The sequence below is a fragment of the Lathamus discolor genome, chromosome 3 (assembly GCF_037157495.1).
Source record: "Lathamus discolor isolate bLatDis1 chromosome 3, bLatDis1.hap1, whole genome shotgun sequence".
Lineage (NCBI taxonomy): Eukaryota > Metazoa > Chordata > Aves > Psittaciformes > Psittacidae > Lathamus > Lathamus discolor.
This window is the reverse complement of record NC_088886.1, coordinates 60968534-60987117: the sequence shown is the minus strand read 5'-3', so window position 1 is coordinate 60987117 and position 18584 is coordinate 60968534. Positions and strand designations below refer to the sequence as shown.

General features: G+C 40.8%; 2 protein-coding genes across 3 annotated transcripts in view; one reads left to right on the top strand and one right to left on the bottom strand.

The window, feature by feature from the left end:
* LIMS2 (LIM zinc finger domain containing 2) overlaps positions 1 to 18584 on the bottom strand; it is a 31670-nt gene that overhangs the window by 4019 nt on the left and 9067 nt on the right. For both annotated transcript variants that reach the window (XM_065675547.1, XM_065675546.1), the window contains exons 2-9: positions 14367 to 14526; positions 13481 to 13547; positions 13054 to 13174; positions 3891 to 4040; positions 2896 to 3046; positions 1850 to 1942; positions 943 to 991; positions 687 to 762 (exon numbers count right to left, since the gene is read on the bottom strand). In XM_065675547.1, coding sequence (XP_065531619.1) covers positions 687 to 762; positions 943 to 991; positions 1850 to 1942; positions 2896 to 3046; positions 3891 to 4040; positions 13054 to 13174; positions 13481 to 13547; positions 14367 to 14526 — 867 coding nt within the window. The remainder of the gene's footprint in view (positions 1 to 686; positions 763 to 942; positions 992 to 1849; positions 1943 to 2895; positions 3047 to 3890; positions 4041 to 13053; positions 13175 to 13480; positions 13548 to 14366; positions 14527 to 18584) is intronic.
* Positions 5864 to 12551, top strand: GPR17 (G protein-coupled receptor 17). The gene is made up of 2 exons (XM_065672705.1): positions 5864 to 6086; positions 9836 to 12551. The coding sequence occupies exon 2, from the start codon at positions 9871 to 9873 to the stop codon at positions 10903 to 10905; it is 1035 nt and encodes a 344-aa protein (XP_065528777.1). The 5' UTR covers positions 5864 to 6086; positions 9836 to 9870; the 3' UTR covers positions 10906 to 12551.

The window sequence follows — 18584 nt, the reverse complement described above, 5'->3', positions numbered from 1 at the left end:
ACTTCCTCATCTGGTCACGTAAGTACAGAGATTGGTTTCTTATCAGGGAACTAGCATCTTCAGTATTACTAGTTAAATAAGGAGCAAGATTTTGCTATATATTTGTATGCAGCAGTCTAGAATAGTAGTTTTGTTATCACAGCATGGAAGCATCACTTCAAAGGTCCTCTTAGTGATGAATTAGAGCTCCTTCATGTACAAGGCCAGTGGGGTCAACCCAACATAGCAGGCTGAGGGTTTGAACCTGAGAAAGGAAAAATGTAGGACTGCTTTGTTTTCTGTTCCTGTTCTCCATATTTGAAGTTACTAGCATCACATTTTCTTTCAAAGTAATTTATGTAATTGCAAATAACATCACTGAGGGGAGCATCCAGACTAAGGAGACATGGAGGCTGCACGTATTTCAGGACAAACAGTTACTTGAAGTTCAGAGCCTTCTTTCTGTACTGTTGAATGAGTTCTCCTCTTATACAATCTTCTTATAGGACAGAAGGAAAATATTTTAGGGAGGATGCTGAGTCCCAGCTCCTTTTGAGTTCTGAAATCAGTGGAATTACAAGCACCCACTCCCCCATAGCAAAGGTATATTGCCCCTCTCAGAGGCACTGGCTCATGGCTCCCCCAAGCTGATACCTTGCCTTAGAAGCAAATGTCTCATATGGTCCAAAATGTACACACTGACTTACTTCAGTGTAAGCTTGATGTTGCAGGTGGAGCAGGAGAAGCAGTTCACACACCAGGCCTTGTTAAGAGCTGATACCACTGCAAAAGCACAAAATAAGAGGAAATTGCTGAATTATTTGAATTTGGATTTGTATCCAAATTCAAATGAGGCCAGATGTGAAAAGAAACACTGGTGCTTTGCAACTGTGGGACTGCAACAGCTGCACTAACAAATGGAACAAGGACAGCAACCCAAACCAAGGAGAGAACAAATCTTACCATCTCCCTCTATCACGTGGCTGCAGTTGTAGCAGACATCTCCAAAGAGCTGCACAGCAAAAGAAATAGCAACAGGAACTCATGTTACTGACTTATCATGGTCCCCAAATTACACAGCTGGTGTGAATATTAAATCCTAACAATGAAAGAATTCCCAGTCGCAGCAGCACCCAGATATACCAATTTAAATCTTCTGAGTAACTTCTCATACACTTGCCAAACAGTTTATGTTCCTTTGGATCTCATACCACGAAATACTACAAAACCTTTTTTGTTGATGCCTCACACTCTACCACTGTTACATTATCTTAGACTCCTGTAAATGTGGCAATTTGGAGAAAAAAGGATCAGCAGAGCATGATCCTTACTGCAGACAAACATCTCCTGTTGCTCAATTACAATCATCAAAATAAAACCTTGAGCTACGTTCAAAAGAGTAACACTTTTATAAGACTAATTTATCTGACAGAAGAAAATACCAAACTCGTAGCTGCTCAGTAGAGTCATACGGAAAAAACAGGATTTGATTGTCTTTTGAAACATACTTTTCTTGTGCTTTAGACAGTACAACATTTGTCTTAGGCCCGTAGAAGCAAGTAATTATCAAAGACCACACAGACAGTTTTGGAGTAGAATTATAGGGATTTTAATCACAAACCTTGGTCAGTGGTTTTATTCTGTCAATGGCACAAAGAAAAATTAACATCCCCACAACATTTTTATTGTGTTCTCAGCATCACTTTTCACATCTACCATGAAAACCTATTTTTTCTCTTAAATCTCACTAACTTCTTAATACCGCATTGCCTCTACACATTCAGAGTATGCAAAATCTGCAGAACTTTGCATACGTAAAATGCATTTACCAGTCAGAGCAAGTACCTACAGGATAGATGGCAGAATTTACCTGGTTATAGTGGGTTTCACAATAAGCCAGTCCTTTCTTCTCATAATGTCGGTGACCCAAGAATGGCTTCTCACATTTGGCACAAACAAAATGCTGTAAAATGAAAAAAGACATTCAGCTGCAGGCAAAGCAACTGTTCCATCAGCAGGGAAAAAACTGCATGGCTACAAATCACAGCTCAATATGAGACACCTGATCACAGAATCCCAGACTGGTTTGGGTTGGAAGGGACCTTAAAGCTCATCCAGTTCCAACCCCCTGCCACGGGCAGGGACACCTTTCACTAGAGCAGGTTGCTCCAAGCCCCATCCAATCTGGCCTTGAACACTGCCAGGTATGGGGCAGCCACAGCTTCTCTGGGCAACCTGTGCCAGCACCTCAGCACCTTAATAATGAAGAATTTCTTTCTAATATCTCATTTAAATCTACACTGTTTTAGTTTAAAACTGTTACCCCTTTATGTTCTAACAATACTCAGATAAGAAAATCTTTATAGAAGCAAAAGAAAAGAGGAAATACTTAGTCTACTATAGCAATTAAGAATCGTATTACAGATCAGTAGAAGACCTGATGAAATAGCAATCATTCTGTCTTTTTACTAATAGACTTGCGGACTATTATCTTGTTCGTGTCAGAGAGGAGAAACAGGAACATGAAACGTGGTTGATATGAATGTACTTCAAATCAGCAGCATCCCAGTTTGAGCTCTAGGAGGCTTAAATCATGAAAAACATTAGCCATTAAAAAACTTCAGAACAAGCTATGATGACTGCTGAAAGTTACAGAAAGAATGAGCTGAAAAGGCTTAAAAAGCAAGAATTGCACTGGCTCTGCCAAATTACAAATCTTAATACTGTTATGAACCTGTTAACTGGGGTTGGAGAGGACAGATCCATGTACATCATAATAAAGAGGTAAATTTATTAGTAAGCAGAGGCTGGTGTACTGGATTTGCATGGCTAGGTTTTGGTAGTGGGGGGGCTACAGGGGTGGCTTCTCTTCCAAAATGTCTCCTGAAGGAAATTTCAGCTCCAGAGAGGCCTCACCTCAACATGCCATTGCTTTCCCAGGGCATTGACCACTCGTCCCTCAATGGGCCTGCGGCAGGCTCCACAGATCGGGATTCCCATCTTGTCGTGGCAGGGCAGGCAGTACAGTTCTCCCTTCAGCTCCCGGGCCTCAGCAGTCAGCTCCTTCCTGAAAACACAAACATGGCACCGAAGTAAGAACACCAAGGGAAGCTCTTTAATGTGCAACATGAAGTTTTGAAAGACTAAGCTTTAAAGTTAACCCTAGGCCATGGAAATATTCATGCTACAAATGCAGACACAGTAAATTAAGCTACTGAAACACAGTTATTGTCAACTCATCTTTCTAAAACTGTTTTCTCAGTTTGCCAGACAAGGGAATACACATGGAATATCATGTCTTCAGGTAGATACTCTGGCAGAAATACGAGGTACACTTATGTGGAATAATGATGTATCGTGCAAAGACTCAAGTGAACGGGATAGTTCAGGTACAAGGACTATCTTAGTAGTGCTCAGCACTGAGCCATTTACTTTATTCTTCAGCACTGACAGCCAATAAGGGCAGTACTGTGCCCCAATTATACTGCCTTCATCGTTAAGTAATTCAGGTCAGACAGGTATCAGCACTGTGATAGACAGCACCAGAAGACTGACACAGCTCACCAAGTCATCCTTTTTTTTCTACCCAGGAATGCAAAGGGAAACTATTTTGAATAGCCTGTCCACAGCTGCCTTTGGAAAACACCATTACTGCAATCTGCACACAGCCTTTCAGGTAAGTTTAAACCAAGGAAATAGTTCCATTTTCAGTACAAAAGAGCATCACTCAATTTGAGAAGAGAAGAACAATGAATGGCAAAATAAAACTGAAGTCTCTGTAGGCTTTCCAAATTCCTTTTGATTTCTCCTCATGCAATTTCTGTTGAAACAGCGAAGTTGAGGACTTGGAAAGGACTGCACTTACTGTTTGTCTCTCTCCTTTTTAGTCCGTTTAGGCTATGAGAACATACCCACAGTGAGTGCAGTTGAAATGATCCGGATGGTAGGAATCATTCCGAAACATCAGAGGCTGCTCCTCAATTATCAGGTGGCACTTCTGACAGATGTATTTGCCCAGTCCCTTAGCTTTTTCACGGTTATGGCATGGCCTGCACAGATGCCTGGTTGGACACAGTAAGGAAAAGAAAATATTAAGAAATCCTTTTTCCTAAAACAACATACAGTGTATGCTGTAGGATGTACTTCATGTAACAGAGTGTCTTCTGAGGTCAGACTAAACAGTTTAGTAGCCTGTCATGCACACCAGCTGTACAGAAAAGAGCATGTGGATGGAGCATGCATTTCCTTAGAATACTCTTCCAACATTCACTGATTTATATCCCGTAAGGAATATCACCTGTCATTCTTCTAGGTATCCTTTCCAGTTCTTCTATATCTTTTCTGAGAGGTGGGCAAGGAAAGGTGGCAACATCCTCTCCCTATTATGAACTATGGGATCCAGCCATAACAGAGGCATTACAGCACTGTGAAAGAGTAAAAAATATTAAACCAAAACAACATTGCTTGAATGCCTTTACCATGGCTAGATTCCTTAGTTTTCAATAGCTAGGACAAATAAGAGACCATTGAGTGTAAGGTCTTCTGCCTACAAATTCATTTTATTCCTAAGCCAAAGAAAATGATGAACTGATGGCAGTTTTGCAATTTTATGCAATAAATGTAACTGTGTTCCTACCACTTGTTCTAGAGTGTATTACAAGTGCAACCTTGAACGGGTAGATAAGCCAAATTTATGGTAGAAAAAGGGCAAAGGCATAAAAAACTTCTGTAAGCTAATGGAATCCACCAGTTTTAGCTCAATATTTAGGAGCTCTGAGGAGAAGCTGTTCAGTTTACTCACCTATTAGCCACCCCTCTAACTGCAATGCTGCAGGCTGGGAAGAGTTTATGATAAAATAAAGATGACAGAGGAATGACTTCTGTGGGGTTCTTTGTCACAAAACAGACGAGCCTGCTTAATTCCTTTCAGTGCATCACTATGTGAAACACTCACGGAGATTTACAGGTCATTCTCAAAAGGCACCAGACAAAAGGGAAAGTTCAAATGGAAAGGGTAGATTTATGGCTGAAGTAGTGGGAACTTTGCAGGGGCCCTTCCAAAATTCTGCTGTGATGAATCACATACCCTTAGATCTGTAAAATGGGCATAAGAATACAACACAGATGTTGTTGTGAGACCTCAAACATTTATGACCCTCAGCTGGCAGGCGCCTGTCTAAGTGCTAAGTATCATTATTATTCTCTACAAATCTGAATCCTCCTGTCAGCAAGAGTCTCTCTCCAGGGCTGGAACTACTGTGTGCCCAGACGGAGTCCAGCAAAAGCAGACAGCACCCCATTATAAGGAAACATGCAGCTGTGCTCATCTCAGCATAAAGGCATCAATTTTATTCGCCACTGTCAAACGCACAGTAATTATACAGGGCAGGACATAGGGACCCTGAAGCAAGTGTCCTGAAAGAGACCCCTCTCATTCAGCTCAATAAGATGCCTTCAGCCATTTGCACTGATAAACCATTATCAACCCCTCCCCGCACACAAACCCTCTCTGCTGTCTCATAGACCCTCCTCTATTGCAAGTGAAGGGAAGTGTTGGACAGGCTAAGCTGTTACCATAGCAGCCACCCCTCTCCCTCTCCCCCTCCCCACTCCCACCATGATGGAATTATCCCATTCTGAAATGTCCTGTTGTGTCTATTAATACCAGACTTCCCCCAAACAATGCTACTCTCCACCCTCCTAAAATAATCAGGGACTCCAAGAAGTCTGTGTTCACGGCTGGGAGCTCAGTAGCAGCTTTTAGTAGCACCATGAACACTGGAATATTCATACAGTATATTCATATCTATAACAGCAGCAGCAACCCCAGTGCCAAGAGCTCAGCTGGGATGAAGACTTCTCTTCAGTGCTGGGGCATCCTCTCCTCTGCTCTGTTGTGTGACTGAGCTGATAATGCGCTATCAGAGCTAGAAGGACGCTATATAGAGGGGCTCCCCTCTCCACCCTCAGCAACACTGCAACTGTGTGCTCTTTTGGGATCATCTTGTTTCACTATTGCTGCTTCTACTTGGCTTGCTGTCATCAGTTCCTTCAGATTTTCCCCAAAAGGACCCTACACTTCACCCATAGGACTGCACGATAAAGAGGTAAGAGACAAACTTCTGTTAGCAGAATAATGAAAGAGCTTTCCTAACAGCATTACTTTTAGCTGGTATCAGTGAGATGGAAAGACACATGCAGAGGTGGATGAATGTACTGGAAATGTCTGAAACTAAGAAATGGCAACGTTTTTGAACTTCAAAGAATAATTTCCTCACTCTGCTTTACATAACTGCTCCAAACCATAAAAGGTCCTTGTTGTTTTAGCTACTTCTGGACCTAAGGTACATCCATTTGTACCAGGAAAGCTAACAGCTGTACGGCACATCCAGTGCTCTCTGACACTGCCTTGATGCTCACAGAAACAAGCACTTCAGCTGAAGGGTGGGAAGGAGTGACTTTTCAGGAGAATCACAGTCAGAAGCAGACTCTTCAATGAGCACTTACAGTGAAAGCCATTTGACAAAGACGCTACAACCATAATCATAAAATACTACAAAATAATCATAAACCCCCCCAAACTAGCATCACCCCAAACCAGATACTGCTCAGGCTGAGAGCAAGTACAGGTATTTCTAAGATCCACTACAAACCCTAACATATAGTTCAAATTTATCTGCAGTGGGCATTATAACAAACGCTCCAAACTAGCCAGGTAGTTAACTTATGATGAGCTCAGTATTTCTTCTGCCTTATTAATTGTTTCATTCATGATACATAGAGCATCTGCTGAAAGAGTGATCAGACTGTGTTTGTACTGACAGCCTGGTGGGTTGTTATCTTGCTGGCTTCTGAGCAGAAGAGAAACAGGGCACAAAATACGGTCATTTCAAATGAGCAGTGACAACCACATTATAGCTCAGCCCTGGGAGGCCTGGGATAATGGATCATTCCAGAACAGTGCTCTGTTTAGCAATATGTAAATCACTAAATACTCACAGAACACCAAAAGAGCAATCCAAGTGGAAATTATTGGACAGTGAGCCAGATCCCTAAAGGAGTTTTCTGTCTGTGGAGTCAAAGCCTCTTGCACCATATAGATCAGCACAAACTACACATTCTAGGTCATTTGGAAAGGTTTCTAGTTTGCTCTTAGCATTCACACAGACTAGTACAAGAAGCTTTCTAAGACTCTGAGTGCTTTTTGGTAAGCATAACAAACCAAAAAGAAAGAAAAAACCTAGACATTAAACACATACGTTTTAAATTGATGGGATAAACCCAGGCAAAATGGAAATGGAACTGTAGGCAATAGCAAAGGACTTTCAATAGGTCTAGACAGGTATCAATGGCAGACTCTAAACTGCTGTCAGTGGGGACAGAACTCTCAGCCTTTAAGTCTTGGCTATTCCAAGTCTATCCCAGAGATCCTCCTCATGAAATGAGCTCAAACAGTTTAATGTATCATGCTGCTAAACCCCTAGTATTTAGCTTGTAAAGACAGAAAATGTCTGCTTACTGCTTCACTTCCTGAAGACATTTAAATCATTATCCTTAAGAGACATCCTTATTTGCTCTGTTAGACAACCCTCGCTTCTGCCTTTTCAGCTGGTGCGAGCAAGTATTTACTGCATTATCAATGTCACCATCACATATAGATCCATCAGACCATCGAGCACTGACAGGTGTCTATGTATCACCTGATTGCATTTTTCACAGACAAAAAGCATGTTCAAACCAAGCGCCTGACACAAAAAAAAAGAGGCTACGCTGCCAGAACATCAGGTGAGAGGTACCAGTGTAAATTAACAGCCAGTAAAAAGGCATGGCCTCATTGTATTTCTGCTTCGGCATGCAAGACAAAAATACGTATTTAAAGTAATTCCATCCAGGGAGGACAAGCATTTGAGTATGTGACACACATACTGTCACATACTTACTTGTGTATTACTACCACATACAAACCTCAAAGTCTTGTGTTCAAAAACACTTGCATGTTTTACTTTGCAAGGGACAAATAAACACTACAAACAAAAAATGCAGGCTCCTCTGCAAACCAAAGAAATTCACATGGAAAACTGCAGCAGGGCATTTTCCTTTTATATATGAAAGCAAGATTTCACATCTATTTTTTATAGATAAAACATCCCTCGGAAAAAGGGCTGTATAGTCTTCCCTGCACTTGTAATTATAAGATGATAATTTGTTGCCATCTCTAGGATTACAAAGAAGCTGGCAGCAGGCAGTGAGTACCCATACACTCAAACCTGGAGTCCTTTTGTGCCATAAACAGGCAGGGTACCCAGGCAATGTGTGGTGTCAGAAGGACCCTCTGTGGCCATGTGAAGACATTTCAGTTTCTGAATTTCATTCAGTCTCCCTTCTGTTGACTTTTGTCTCTTCAACTGTGAACTAAACACAGGTGGTCCAGCAGACTAATCTCCAGCTATTGTAGTTTTCTGTCCACCTGAAAGCGACAGCAGCCAAACAAAAGATGACAATTACCTTGGAATTTTGTTCGCATTTTCCAATAGATGGGTTTGTCCTTAATCCCATTTTGGTTTCTCAATTAGCCACCAATATTTTTAGACATCTGAAGAATCAGTACTGCTGGGAAGCTGGATGCGTTGTGTAATGCCTTGGATCAACTGTCTTATGATGTAAGATCTCAGCATGTAGTACAGGTTCTGCCCAAGACTAAAAATTTGACCTAACAATGTCAGGAACCATCTTAAAATTTAATCTCAGTTGAAGAAAATGGATATATTTAAAGATGTATTCAATATCATGGAGAAATGGTCAACCGGTACAAAATGCAATGGTAAGCACAATGAAGGTACTGCTGTACATACTGTAACACCTCTGACGAATCCCATAAACAGAGACAATGCTGGAAACTCAGACTGCCTGCATTTCTCCACTACCTATACCTACAGATGAGGAATGTATAAAAAGCCATGGGCAGGTATCCAGAAAATCTTACCACCTTCTGTTGATGCTATTCAGGAGGCTGCAGACAACAGGGAGACTCAGTTTTACTGAGCTGCTACTTGGAAAAGGCCCTGAATAAGCTAGAGTGGAGTTCAGGCTTTTGAGGGAGGAAGAGAGGAGTTACGCTGGGAGAAGAATCAGCTTCAGGGAAGGATGGTATTCAACAGCACGAGCATTACTAATAATCTTTTTTGAATCAGTTCAGTGCTTTCAGCTGTTCAAATGAGATGCTGCTACTCATCTGAAGTTTCTTCCTACATTGGAACAAGATGCATTGCCCTAAATACAAGCCTGCAGGCCAAATAGGAACCCTGCAGGCTTTTTTAATAACAGCAATATCTGACCTGTCTTCCAGCTTTTGTAGAAACAGGACAGATTCTAAGCTAGGTCACCTTACAACAGATACCTGTGCTCAGAAAAGCTGACTCGTTGTGAGCTCTTTAGCCTGAATCAAGCTTTCAAATTAAACATAGAAAAAGCTTTCTAGCCAGACATACAGCACCCACTTCCAGTCTTTCATTAACCAGACACAGAAGCATCGCACTACTCTCTTATTTAACTCATCTCAGCCCAGGTTGGAGACAGGCTCATAATCAGATAGCCAGCTCTCTGTTGGGGTTCCTTCAACAGGAATTAAAGGTCTGGAAAATGCATCTAAGCAGGAGGTATTCAGAATTTAAATACTAAATATTTAAACCCTTAGGTTTCAACTCAGACTGGCCTGTGATATTAAGTAGCAGCATTAGCTAACAGTAGACATCACTTATTTCCATGTGTGTGTTTTTGGGGTGTGTTCTGGGGGGTTGTTTCTGGTTTTCTTCACAAAACCAGGCTCTTTTGTAATATACTGTCTCAATTCTTGCAGGGTTTTGTTTTTTGCCTTCAAAACTGTTGTGAAAAATGAATGGTCCAGCAGATCCCTCAAACCTACTCTTCAACTGCTCAAATCGATCAAATTTCTCTTTGGAAACCTCAGAGCAATGTGGCAAAGAGACACACCTTGAGAACATCCTTTTTGCAACTTTTTACTTCTTGGACTTCATCCTGGCTTTTGCTGGCAATGCCCTCGCTCTTTGGCTCTTCATCCGAGACCAGAAGTCAGGCACACCTGCTAACATCTTTCTGATGCATCTTGCTGTGGCTGACCTGTCCTTTGTGCTGGTACTTCCTACCCGGCTGGTGTACCATTTCTCTGGTAACCACTGGCCATTTGGTGAGATCCCATGCAGACTCACTGGCTTCCTTTTTTACCTCAACATGTATGCCAGTATCTACTTCCTGATGTGTATCAGTGTTGACCGCTTCCTAGCCATTGTGCACCCTGTGAAGTCCATCAAGCTCCGGAGGTCCCTTTACGCCCATTTGGCATGTGCCTTCCTATGGGTTATAGTTGGGGTTGCAATGGCACCTCTGCTGCTCAGTGTGCAGACAGTTGCGATGAAAAACACAACTGTCTGCCTGCAGCTCTACAGAGAAAAGGCATCACGTCATGCCCTTGTGTCCTTAGCAGTGGCATTCACCTTCCCGTTTGTTACTACAGTGACTTGCTACTTATTGATCATCCGAAGTCTGAAGAGTGGGAACAGAGTGGAGAAACACCTGAAGGAAAAAGCTATCAAAATGATCATCATGGTCCTGCTGATCTTTCTGGTCTGCTTTGTACCTTATCACGTCAATCGCTACATTTACATTCTCCATTACAATGGAACCAAAACTTCCTGTGAAACTCAGCGTATTCTAGCCCTCAGTAACCGCATCACTTCCTGCCTCACAAGTCTAAATGGTGCCTTTGACCCAGTCATGTATTTTTTTGTAGCTGAGAAATTCCGTGAGGCTTTGTGCAATCTGTTTTGTGTTAAAAAGACCATAATGTTGCCTCAAACATACGAGGGTAAGACAAACGAAAGCTCACTAAGTGCTAAATCTGAACTGTGAACACGACTCTTGTCACTGCTTCAACTTAAGAACGCTCTATTCCAACAGAACCAGCTGAGAGCGCAAATATGCAGTGAGATAGTACACCTGGAGTCAAACTCATCTTGAAGAGGGAAGTTCTGTTTTTATGGGATTGCAATTAGCAAGAACCACTCTGACAACAGAGGTTGTGTGTTCTTGTCTTACTGAAACTGCAAACACAAGCACAGTTCTACCGATTTCCAAGATGTGAAACTGAGGGCTGAACACTTAGGAACAGGGAAGGAAGCAAAGAGGCTATTAAACTGATATATTTAAAACCAAACCAAACTTAACTCCCAAAGCATTCATAACAACTCTTCCCCTGCACAATGCATACAGCCTACTTTAACATTTTATACTGTGCCAGCTCCTGAGACACTCCTGTGACAGACCTGCCTTGATAAAATGATAGGTTGCCTGCACACTGTGTTTAAGCCCCCGAATTCAAAGTGCTTAAACATCATATGAAGAAAATGGATACTAAATGATGGAAAGCAAAAAAAAAAAAAAAAAAAAAAGACCAAAATGCTGCACTGCACCCAACCTGGACTGGAATTAAGACAGGACTTACAAGTCTTTTACTTCTCAGCACTCAGAGCTGGAGTTGAGCACTAAAATTCACACTGCCTTTCCTATCTGCCCTCTGCCATTGTCTAAAAGCTGCAGACAGAAGTTGGACAAATTTTAGTATTTTGCCTCTTTTAAGTAGCTCCTAGCAAAACATCAGATATAAGGGTAACCCTCAAAGTAAAGAACTGCAAAGAGCTGCTTAGGAATACAGCATTCATCTTAACCACATACTGAATTATAAAAATACGACACCAAATGGCAAAAGTGAGTAGGAAGCATATGAAGGACTTCAGTCTACTTTGCCCAGATGAGATTTGTATCTTTGAGGTGTTTTACAACTTTTTTTGGTGACTTCTCTAGCAAGGCTATTCCCTCACTACAGATAAAGTAGGGATTATCTTAACTAGCCTCACTGATACACGTTGTATCCAGTGGAATATGCCTGGAAATGACAGGCACACCAGGGAAGACCAGGTACAATGAGAAGCAGGAAAAAGTACCTAAGAGTTTCGAATATTATTTCCTAGAAGACAGCTTATATGCTATGGAGATAAATATTAAAGGAAATAATGTGATTTATACTTTTTATGTGCAGATACATATATTTGCATATCCCTTTTCAATGCTCTTGGGAAGGAACTCCTTACCAGTTTAGATTAGGTCCACAAACAATGAAATCAAATATGCTTTATCTTGCTTGAACTCCTTCAATCCTGGCTGCCTTCCCAAAACACCCTAGGTGCTATCACAACAGCCCATTCTAACAAGCTTAGGTGTCATAAGAAAACCAGTTATACCCAGCTCCAGAAACTAATGCAAAGAAGTTGCATGAAGGATGGAAGAGAAGAGAGTTGAGAGGACTCCCTGCTGGACAGGGTGCACGTGTATAGCCCTTCTTTCCCTTTTTCACCATCTAGTTAGTGACAATATAATCTTTAGAAAACTACTAGACTTTGCTCAAGACGTATGAAAGCCTGGAAGTAACTGAATTGAGCAACAGTGTCTGCTAACTGCTGGACTGTTTTATTTTCTTATCATGGTATGCTTTTGTACAAGTGCCCTTTAATGTTTTTTTTTATTTCTTATTTCTTAATTAAATGCATTAATCAACCTTTAAGACTCATTTTTATATTTCCATATATAAAATGAATTATTTCAGAAAACCAGGGGAACAGGCTTTCCTGTAATCCTCATGTTACTCTATTACTCTTTTGCTATACTTGATTTCCTGTTCAGCAGTTTACTTGGTAAATAGCCTCCCCAGGATCACACAATTCCTTTTACTCACTTGCTATTTAGCCTTTTGACTGAAATCCCTTTCTTTTCCAGAACCCATGCATTATCTAATAAAATTTGAGGTTTTTGCTTTCTACATGTTTCACTGGATGAAGAACACTGTTCTTCATTTCCCATCTCCTAAGAGGCTATTCCTTCAAGCTTCTTCTGTACCTTTTAAAGCTTTACTTCCCAGTGTACAACTAACTGACCATCCTCAACATCTCACCATCGTATCAATAACATACTGATAAAGCTTTCAGAGCTCCTGTCCTGTCTTACCTGCCAGCATTCCTCACAAAACCCAGGTCAGCAAGTGCTATATCGCAGAGCTCACAGCGGAAACATTCTGGGTGCCAGTTGTTGTTCATTGCCTTGATAACACGCCCAATAATGAACTCACCTGCAAAAGGAAAGCAACACCTTGAGATAAATGCAGAAAACAGTCTTATTGAAAGTCTACTGCCCTTTATAATCCTTCCACTTCAATTTCACAAGAACTAGTAGAGTCTAACTTTGAAAAATACCAACACAAACCAAAACAAAAACCCCACAAACAAAACAACTACTCCCACAACCAGGATACCCCAAAGCACTGCTGGTATCTCTGTTTCCCTCCAGAGCTCCTTAAAATAACCTCTGCAACGGTGGGAGGTTTTCACAGCCCCCTAGCTGTTACCCCACAGTATTGACATGCACCACATCTTACCACATTCCCCACAGCAAGGAGCAAACAGCATCTGAAAGTCATGTTCACAGTACTTCCGACCTTCAAACTGGGAACAAAACAAGAGAGAAGGAGCCCTCATGAGTAACCGAACTACCTTCTTGTCTTGACAGTTCAGCATGAATTTCCATTGAAATGACCAAGTCAAGGTTAGTCAAATTTTGCAGTTCTAGCCCCACCTTCCCTGTTCTTAAACTCCTAAGGATTTTCCATAAGGATATACCCAGATATGGCTTTGGCCTTGTGGTCAATTTGCTAAATTAACAGCAGTGCTACTGCAAGACGGTAAAAATCTTGAAGTTTCCAAAGCTCTTTTCCTATAGTTGACTTTAATTTCATTATTGCTTTATTTTTTATTACTCATGTAATTCAGAACTACTCCTCCTACATGAGGTTAAAACTCAAGGCAAATTAAGAATGCAGCATATTTAAACCAATGTGTTATTCAAAATGAGTGCTTGCACATGGTCTGTAAAAACACTTCAACCTTGTTTTTCAATAGTTCCACCAATTTTGGTTGCTTAATTGGAAAGGTTGGGTACAAAACGTCTAAAAATAAAGACCAAAAAAATCACTTTTGCCTTATGAAATGTTAAGATATATTTTCGATTTTCATTTGAAATTCCTCTTACCCAAAGAGCAAGCACACAGTTTTTGTTGTTACTGATGTATAGGAAGGAATGTGTAAGAATTAAAAAGCAGGGAAATTAGGTCCAAATCCCCTCCAAAAATAGCAACAAAGGTTTAGGACTAAGAAATTCGACATGTCAGAAAGATGTAAATTCATATCTTGGACAGAATTTTCATCTAATTCCTTGTATTTTAATAGAGCTGTTTCTCTTCTCTTACATACAGTATGTGACCTCACCTCATAAAAAAGTCCATCCGGGAACTGACGGAAACACTGAGCACAGACAAAGCAGTTTTCATGATAGAGTTCCCCATTGCTGTTGACAATCTTCTCTGCAGGATCAAATCGAGCCTGGCAGCGTTCACACACTGCATTTGCGAGAGCATCAGACATATTACTGGAATAAAGACAAGAGTTAAGAACATGAGCAGTGTCACAGCCAACCACACGAGTATAATGATATCATCCAAGTTTCCCCAACAACTATGAATGCAACTTTTCCTAGGCTTTAAACTCCCTTTTACATGAAACAAGAACCAAGGAGTCAATTCAGCATTGACATTAGTTCTAAATAATGCCCTTCTACTCACATGTGGCAGAATGAGCTCAGGCAGCAGACCTACCTATTGCATGCTTTTGGCTGCTTCCCCAGACTTTCATCCCGTTATGTCATCCTGCTAGTGGCTCATAGCAAATATCCACCATTTCAAAGAAACCAGGAGTTCCAAGAGCAGCAAACACAATGATCCCAACTTCTTGGAATTTCTACTCTCAGGATGTACACCTCCAAGGATTCTTTGATGTGTAATAAGCACTGATATCACACTGCAGTCTCCCTTTCACTGTAGGGCATCTTCCCCTCTACCCAGCAATTTATGCGTACAAAATTAATTAGAAAATAATTGCATACAATGCCTCTGTCTTCCCAACAAATTAGTTTAAATTGTCCAAGTGTTAACAAGGTATGGAAATAAAGAAGTCACTCTGGCTGGCTTGGCAAATGCATCAGCTCCATTTCCTCAGAAAGTGAGGCTAAAGAACACCCAAGCCACACTTGCAAATCATGTAAAGGTCATTTCCTCTGTCGCCCCTAAAATGTGCAATGACACAAATCTCTTTCACAACATCTTCATGCTTGCCATCACGGCAATCTAAGTTCTCTATATACCAGCAGAATGCAGCTTTAAAATCATACACAGCACGTCCAAACAGGGAAGGAAAAATTACAAGGAGTTAGTTTCTTGTTGCGATGCTGTTTTTCTTTTAACCACCAGACTGTCCAATAATACAAAAAAATCACTATTGTTTCACTTCAAGATACAGAAAATATTCCATTTTTTGCTTTCTAGGCACCTTCTGGAGTCTATGATTTGAAAGATAGCAGGTTTATAACTGGGAGTATAACTTCCAGCATGTTAAAGATCTCAGACAGATTTGTGTAGTAGCTTTCCTGAAGCACATAAAGTATAAAATGAAAGATGGCTTGGTTTAAAAGTGGTTTTGCTTTCTTTTCATATTCAAAGCTACTTTGAAGTGAATTTCCATTGTTAGTGTTATTCTACAACCTGACATGCTACCTTCCACACCTCTTCATAGAGAACAGTAATTCAATAAGCATGTTCCAGCAGTAGAAGATTCTCTTTCCTCTGCTCAGAGGCACCCTTGCAGAAACACCGTTTGTATCCCAGGGCTTTGTGCTCTGAGCACAGCTAAAATGAGCAGGCAGAAGTACAGGCAGCAGTCTCATGCTCCCGAGGCAACAAAACCGGCCCTGTACTTCAGCTGGCTCAGCTGAGCCAAATGGATCGCATCTGCAGCCTGTACAAACATCCTACACTGTGACCTGGAGTGACCATTCCGTAAAAATAGACTTTCTTTCTGCCACTGCAATTCCAAGGGTGGTAAAGACAGAGGAAGTGCCTAATAATTTCAAGGATGGAGTACTGATTTGGGAAAAAATTGTTACAACTTGTTTCCTTATTGCAGTATGAAGGAGCTCAAAAAAAAAAAAAAAAAAAAAAAAACCAAACAGAAAGGGACCGGATTTATGGACAAGCAGGAAATCCTGTAGTTTCATAAACCAGAGATCATAGGTTAAACACAAAACCAGTGTTTGCAGCAAAGCCAAGAGACCTAATTGGCTTAGTTTTCAATTGCTACTCTTTCAGTTACATCATGCAAAGGGGTACCAGGACTTGAAAACAGAACCTCCCCACCAAGTATTTTTTCCCTCTTGAAAATTTTGATGCCTGAATCCCAAGCCATGAGCTAGGCAACAGCCATGACGATGAAAACCTCATGTCAACATCAGTGAAAAAGCTCCTTTGGGTTATGGCAGAAGAAACAGGCAAACAGCGTTCCAGAGTCTCATAGTTTCCTACACAACAGCTAGTATTACACCCTACACACAAACAGCAAAGCATGATTTGAGGTGGTGTTTGATGGGGGTTTTGTGCTTTAGTAACATAAAATAAACATTTTTAAAATCCCATGGGTTTTTTTCTTTTCTCCCAATGGACTTTAGCAGTACTCTACAGAAGGAGCAGAACCCATCACTGCCACTACCAACTCCCCACTGGCTGAACTCGGCAAGAACAGAGCTGCCACCATTCCAATGGCAGAGTGCAATGACTGCAGCCATGCTCCTGTATGAAACACAGGGCAAGCTCACGAGTGTGACAGTTCACATCAAACACTACTGAGTGTACTTATCCTGGGAGAGATTCCCACACAAGTTGCATGGCTGTGTTGGTGAGAAAGATAATGAAGAGGTAAGGACTCACTCATAAGAATAAGGCTTTCAGGAGCCTCCATTCTGAAACCAGCATTTGAGGGCTGTCAAGACAGAGTAACCCCACCATAAACCCTAACTTCTAGACAGTATAAAATCTATTGGGAAATTTGAATTCTTACTGAAAGCCAAGTGCACTAGTATTTGCTGTTCTGTCTTCTCTTAGCACAAAGTACAACTTCGGATTAACTTTATAACTCTCAAAAGCTTAATTTACCTCATTCATTTGCAAAAGGAAGAGACTATCGAGAGCCCGAAGAGTTCACTTACTGTTCTGCTTATGCATGATGATTCAAAAGGTCCAGCTTCTAACTATGGAATTTTGCTCAAGATATCCTGATACTTTTTTAACAACACAATATTATACGCAGGGAAAAACCACCAATGCACTGGGAGAGGAAGAACACCAAAGGCACCCTTTTGATGGTGGTGTCAAGAGTGACCACATAAGTTTGACTTGCTGTGTCCATCATAAGACATTTAGATCTGAATCTTCCCCACAAAGGACAGTCCCCAATATGGAGTGCTTCTTGTATGCTGTTTGCTGATCTTTTTGCAATTAGGTGAAATACAGACTCTTCCTCTGGTTTAACAATAAGCTGCTGACACAAAGGCAGGAAAGGCTATTAAAACATGACCAGCTCAACATCCTGAAGTTATCCTGCCCTGTGCAAACCCCAAAAATACAGTGCTCAAACCATGCTTTTTCCAATCTTTCACCATTACATGCCATATCGTTAACAAATTACCAAAGTACCAACAGAAAGGAGTTATTTACCATTATAATTAAGTGTGGGTTTCCCATGCTATGACTTCCCAGAAGTACTTAATATAAAGTATTAATATAAAGCATATAAAGAGAAAAAATTCCTTTTTTATAGGAAGTAAAAGTTAATTGGGAGACCCATTCTGTGCCACTGGTACAGGTTTGAAAGCAATTTGCTTTCTTATTTCACTAAAGTCAGTATCTTCTAAAAACTGGTTTCATAGATATTTGGACTAGCAAATGTCATATTTTCACATCATATTCTCATATAGGTTCAAGAAATTGGGCCTGTATAATACTGTACATCTAGGGGGGGATATCAGATAAAAGGGTTGGACTTAAACACCAAGAAAGCTGGCTAAAATAATCCAGGTTCTATATTTCTACATTTTTTTTTAAACGTTTGTCCACAGGAATCTACCACTGGTGACAGGTTGGGGAAAAAAGGCAAATCTAATATTTGAATTGCAAAGAGAGTAGAAGAGAAGCTCCAGCCTTTGCTTTAGTAGAATTCAATATCTTAAACATAGATGAATCAGACAACTAGACAAAGAGGAGAACAGATGAACAGTCCCAGATTTCATCAGGTCCAAGAAAGGAACTGCAAGTGCAAGGAGTGCTTTAAATTGTCTCAAAACCTTTTGATATTTAGCATCAGAGAGAGTCCTCCATCATAAGGCTGAATGAAGAATTACTTTTAATACAAAAATGACCAACGACCTTAAAGATACTACAAAAAGAAAGGAAGACAACATTTCCAGATGGAAGAACCCAGGGAATTTTCCAAATCTCAGCACACTGACACTGCACCTATGCTAGGGAATCCTAGAGAGGCATTCTCCGCTCATTCTGGTCTACCAATAGAGGCTGGCGCACACATGTGCACACACAGAAAGGC

Coding starts and splice junctions, on each gene's coding strand:
- GPR17 (XM_065672705.1), top strand. CDS start 9,871: ATGAATGGTCCAGCAGATCCCTCAAACCTACTCTTCAACTGCTCAAAT.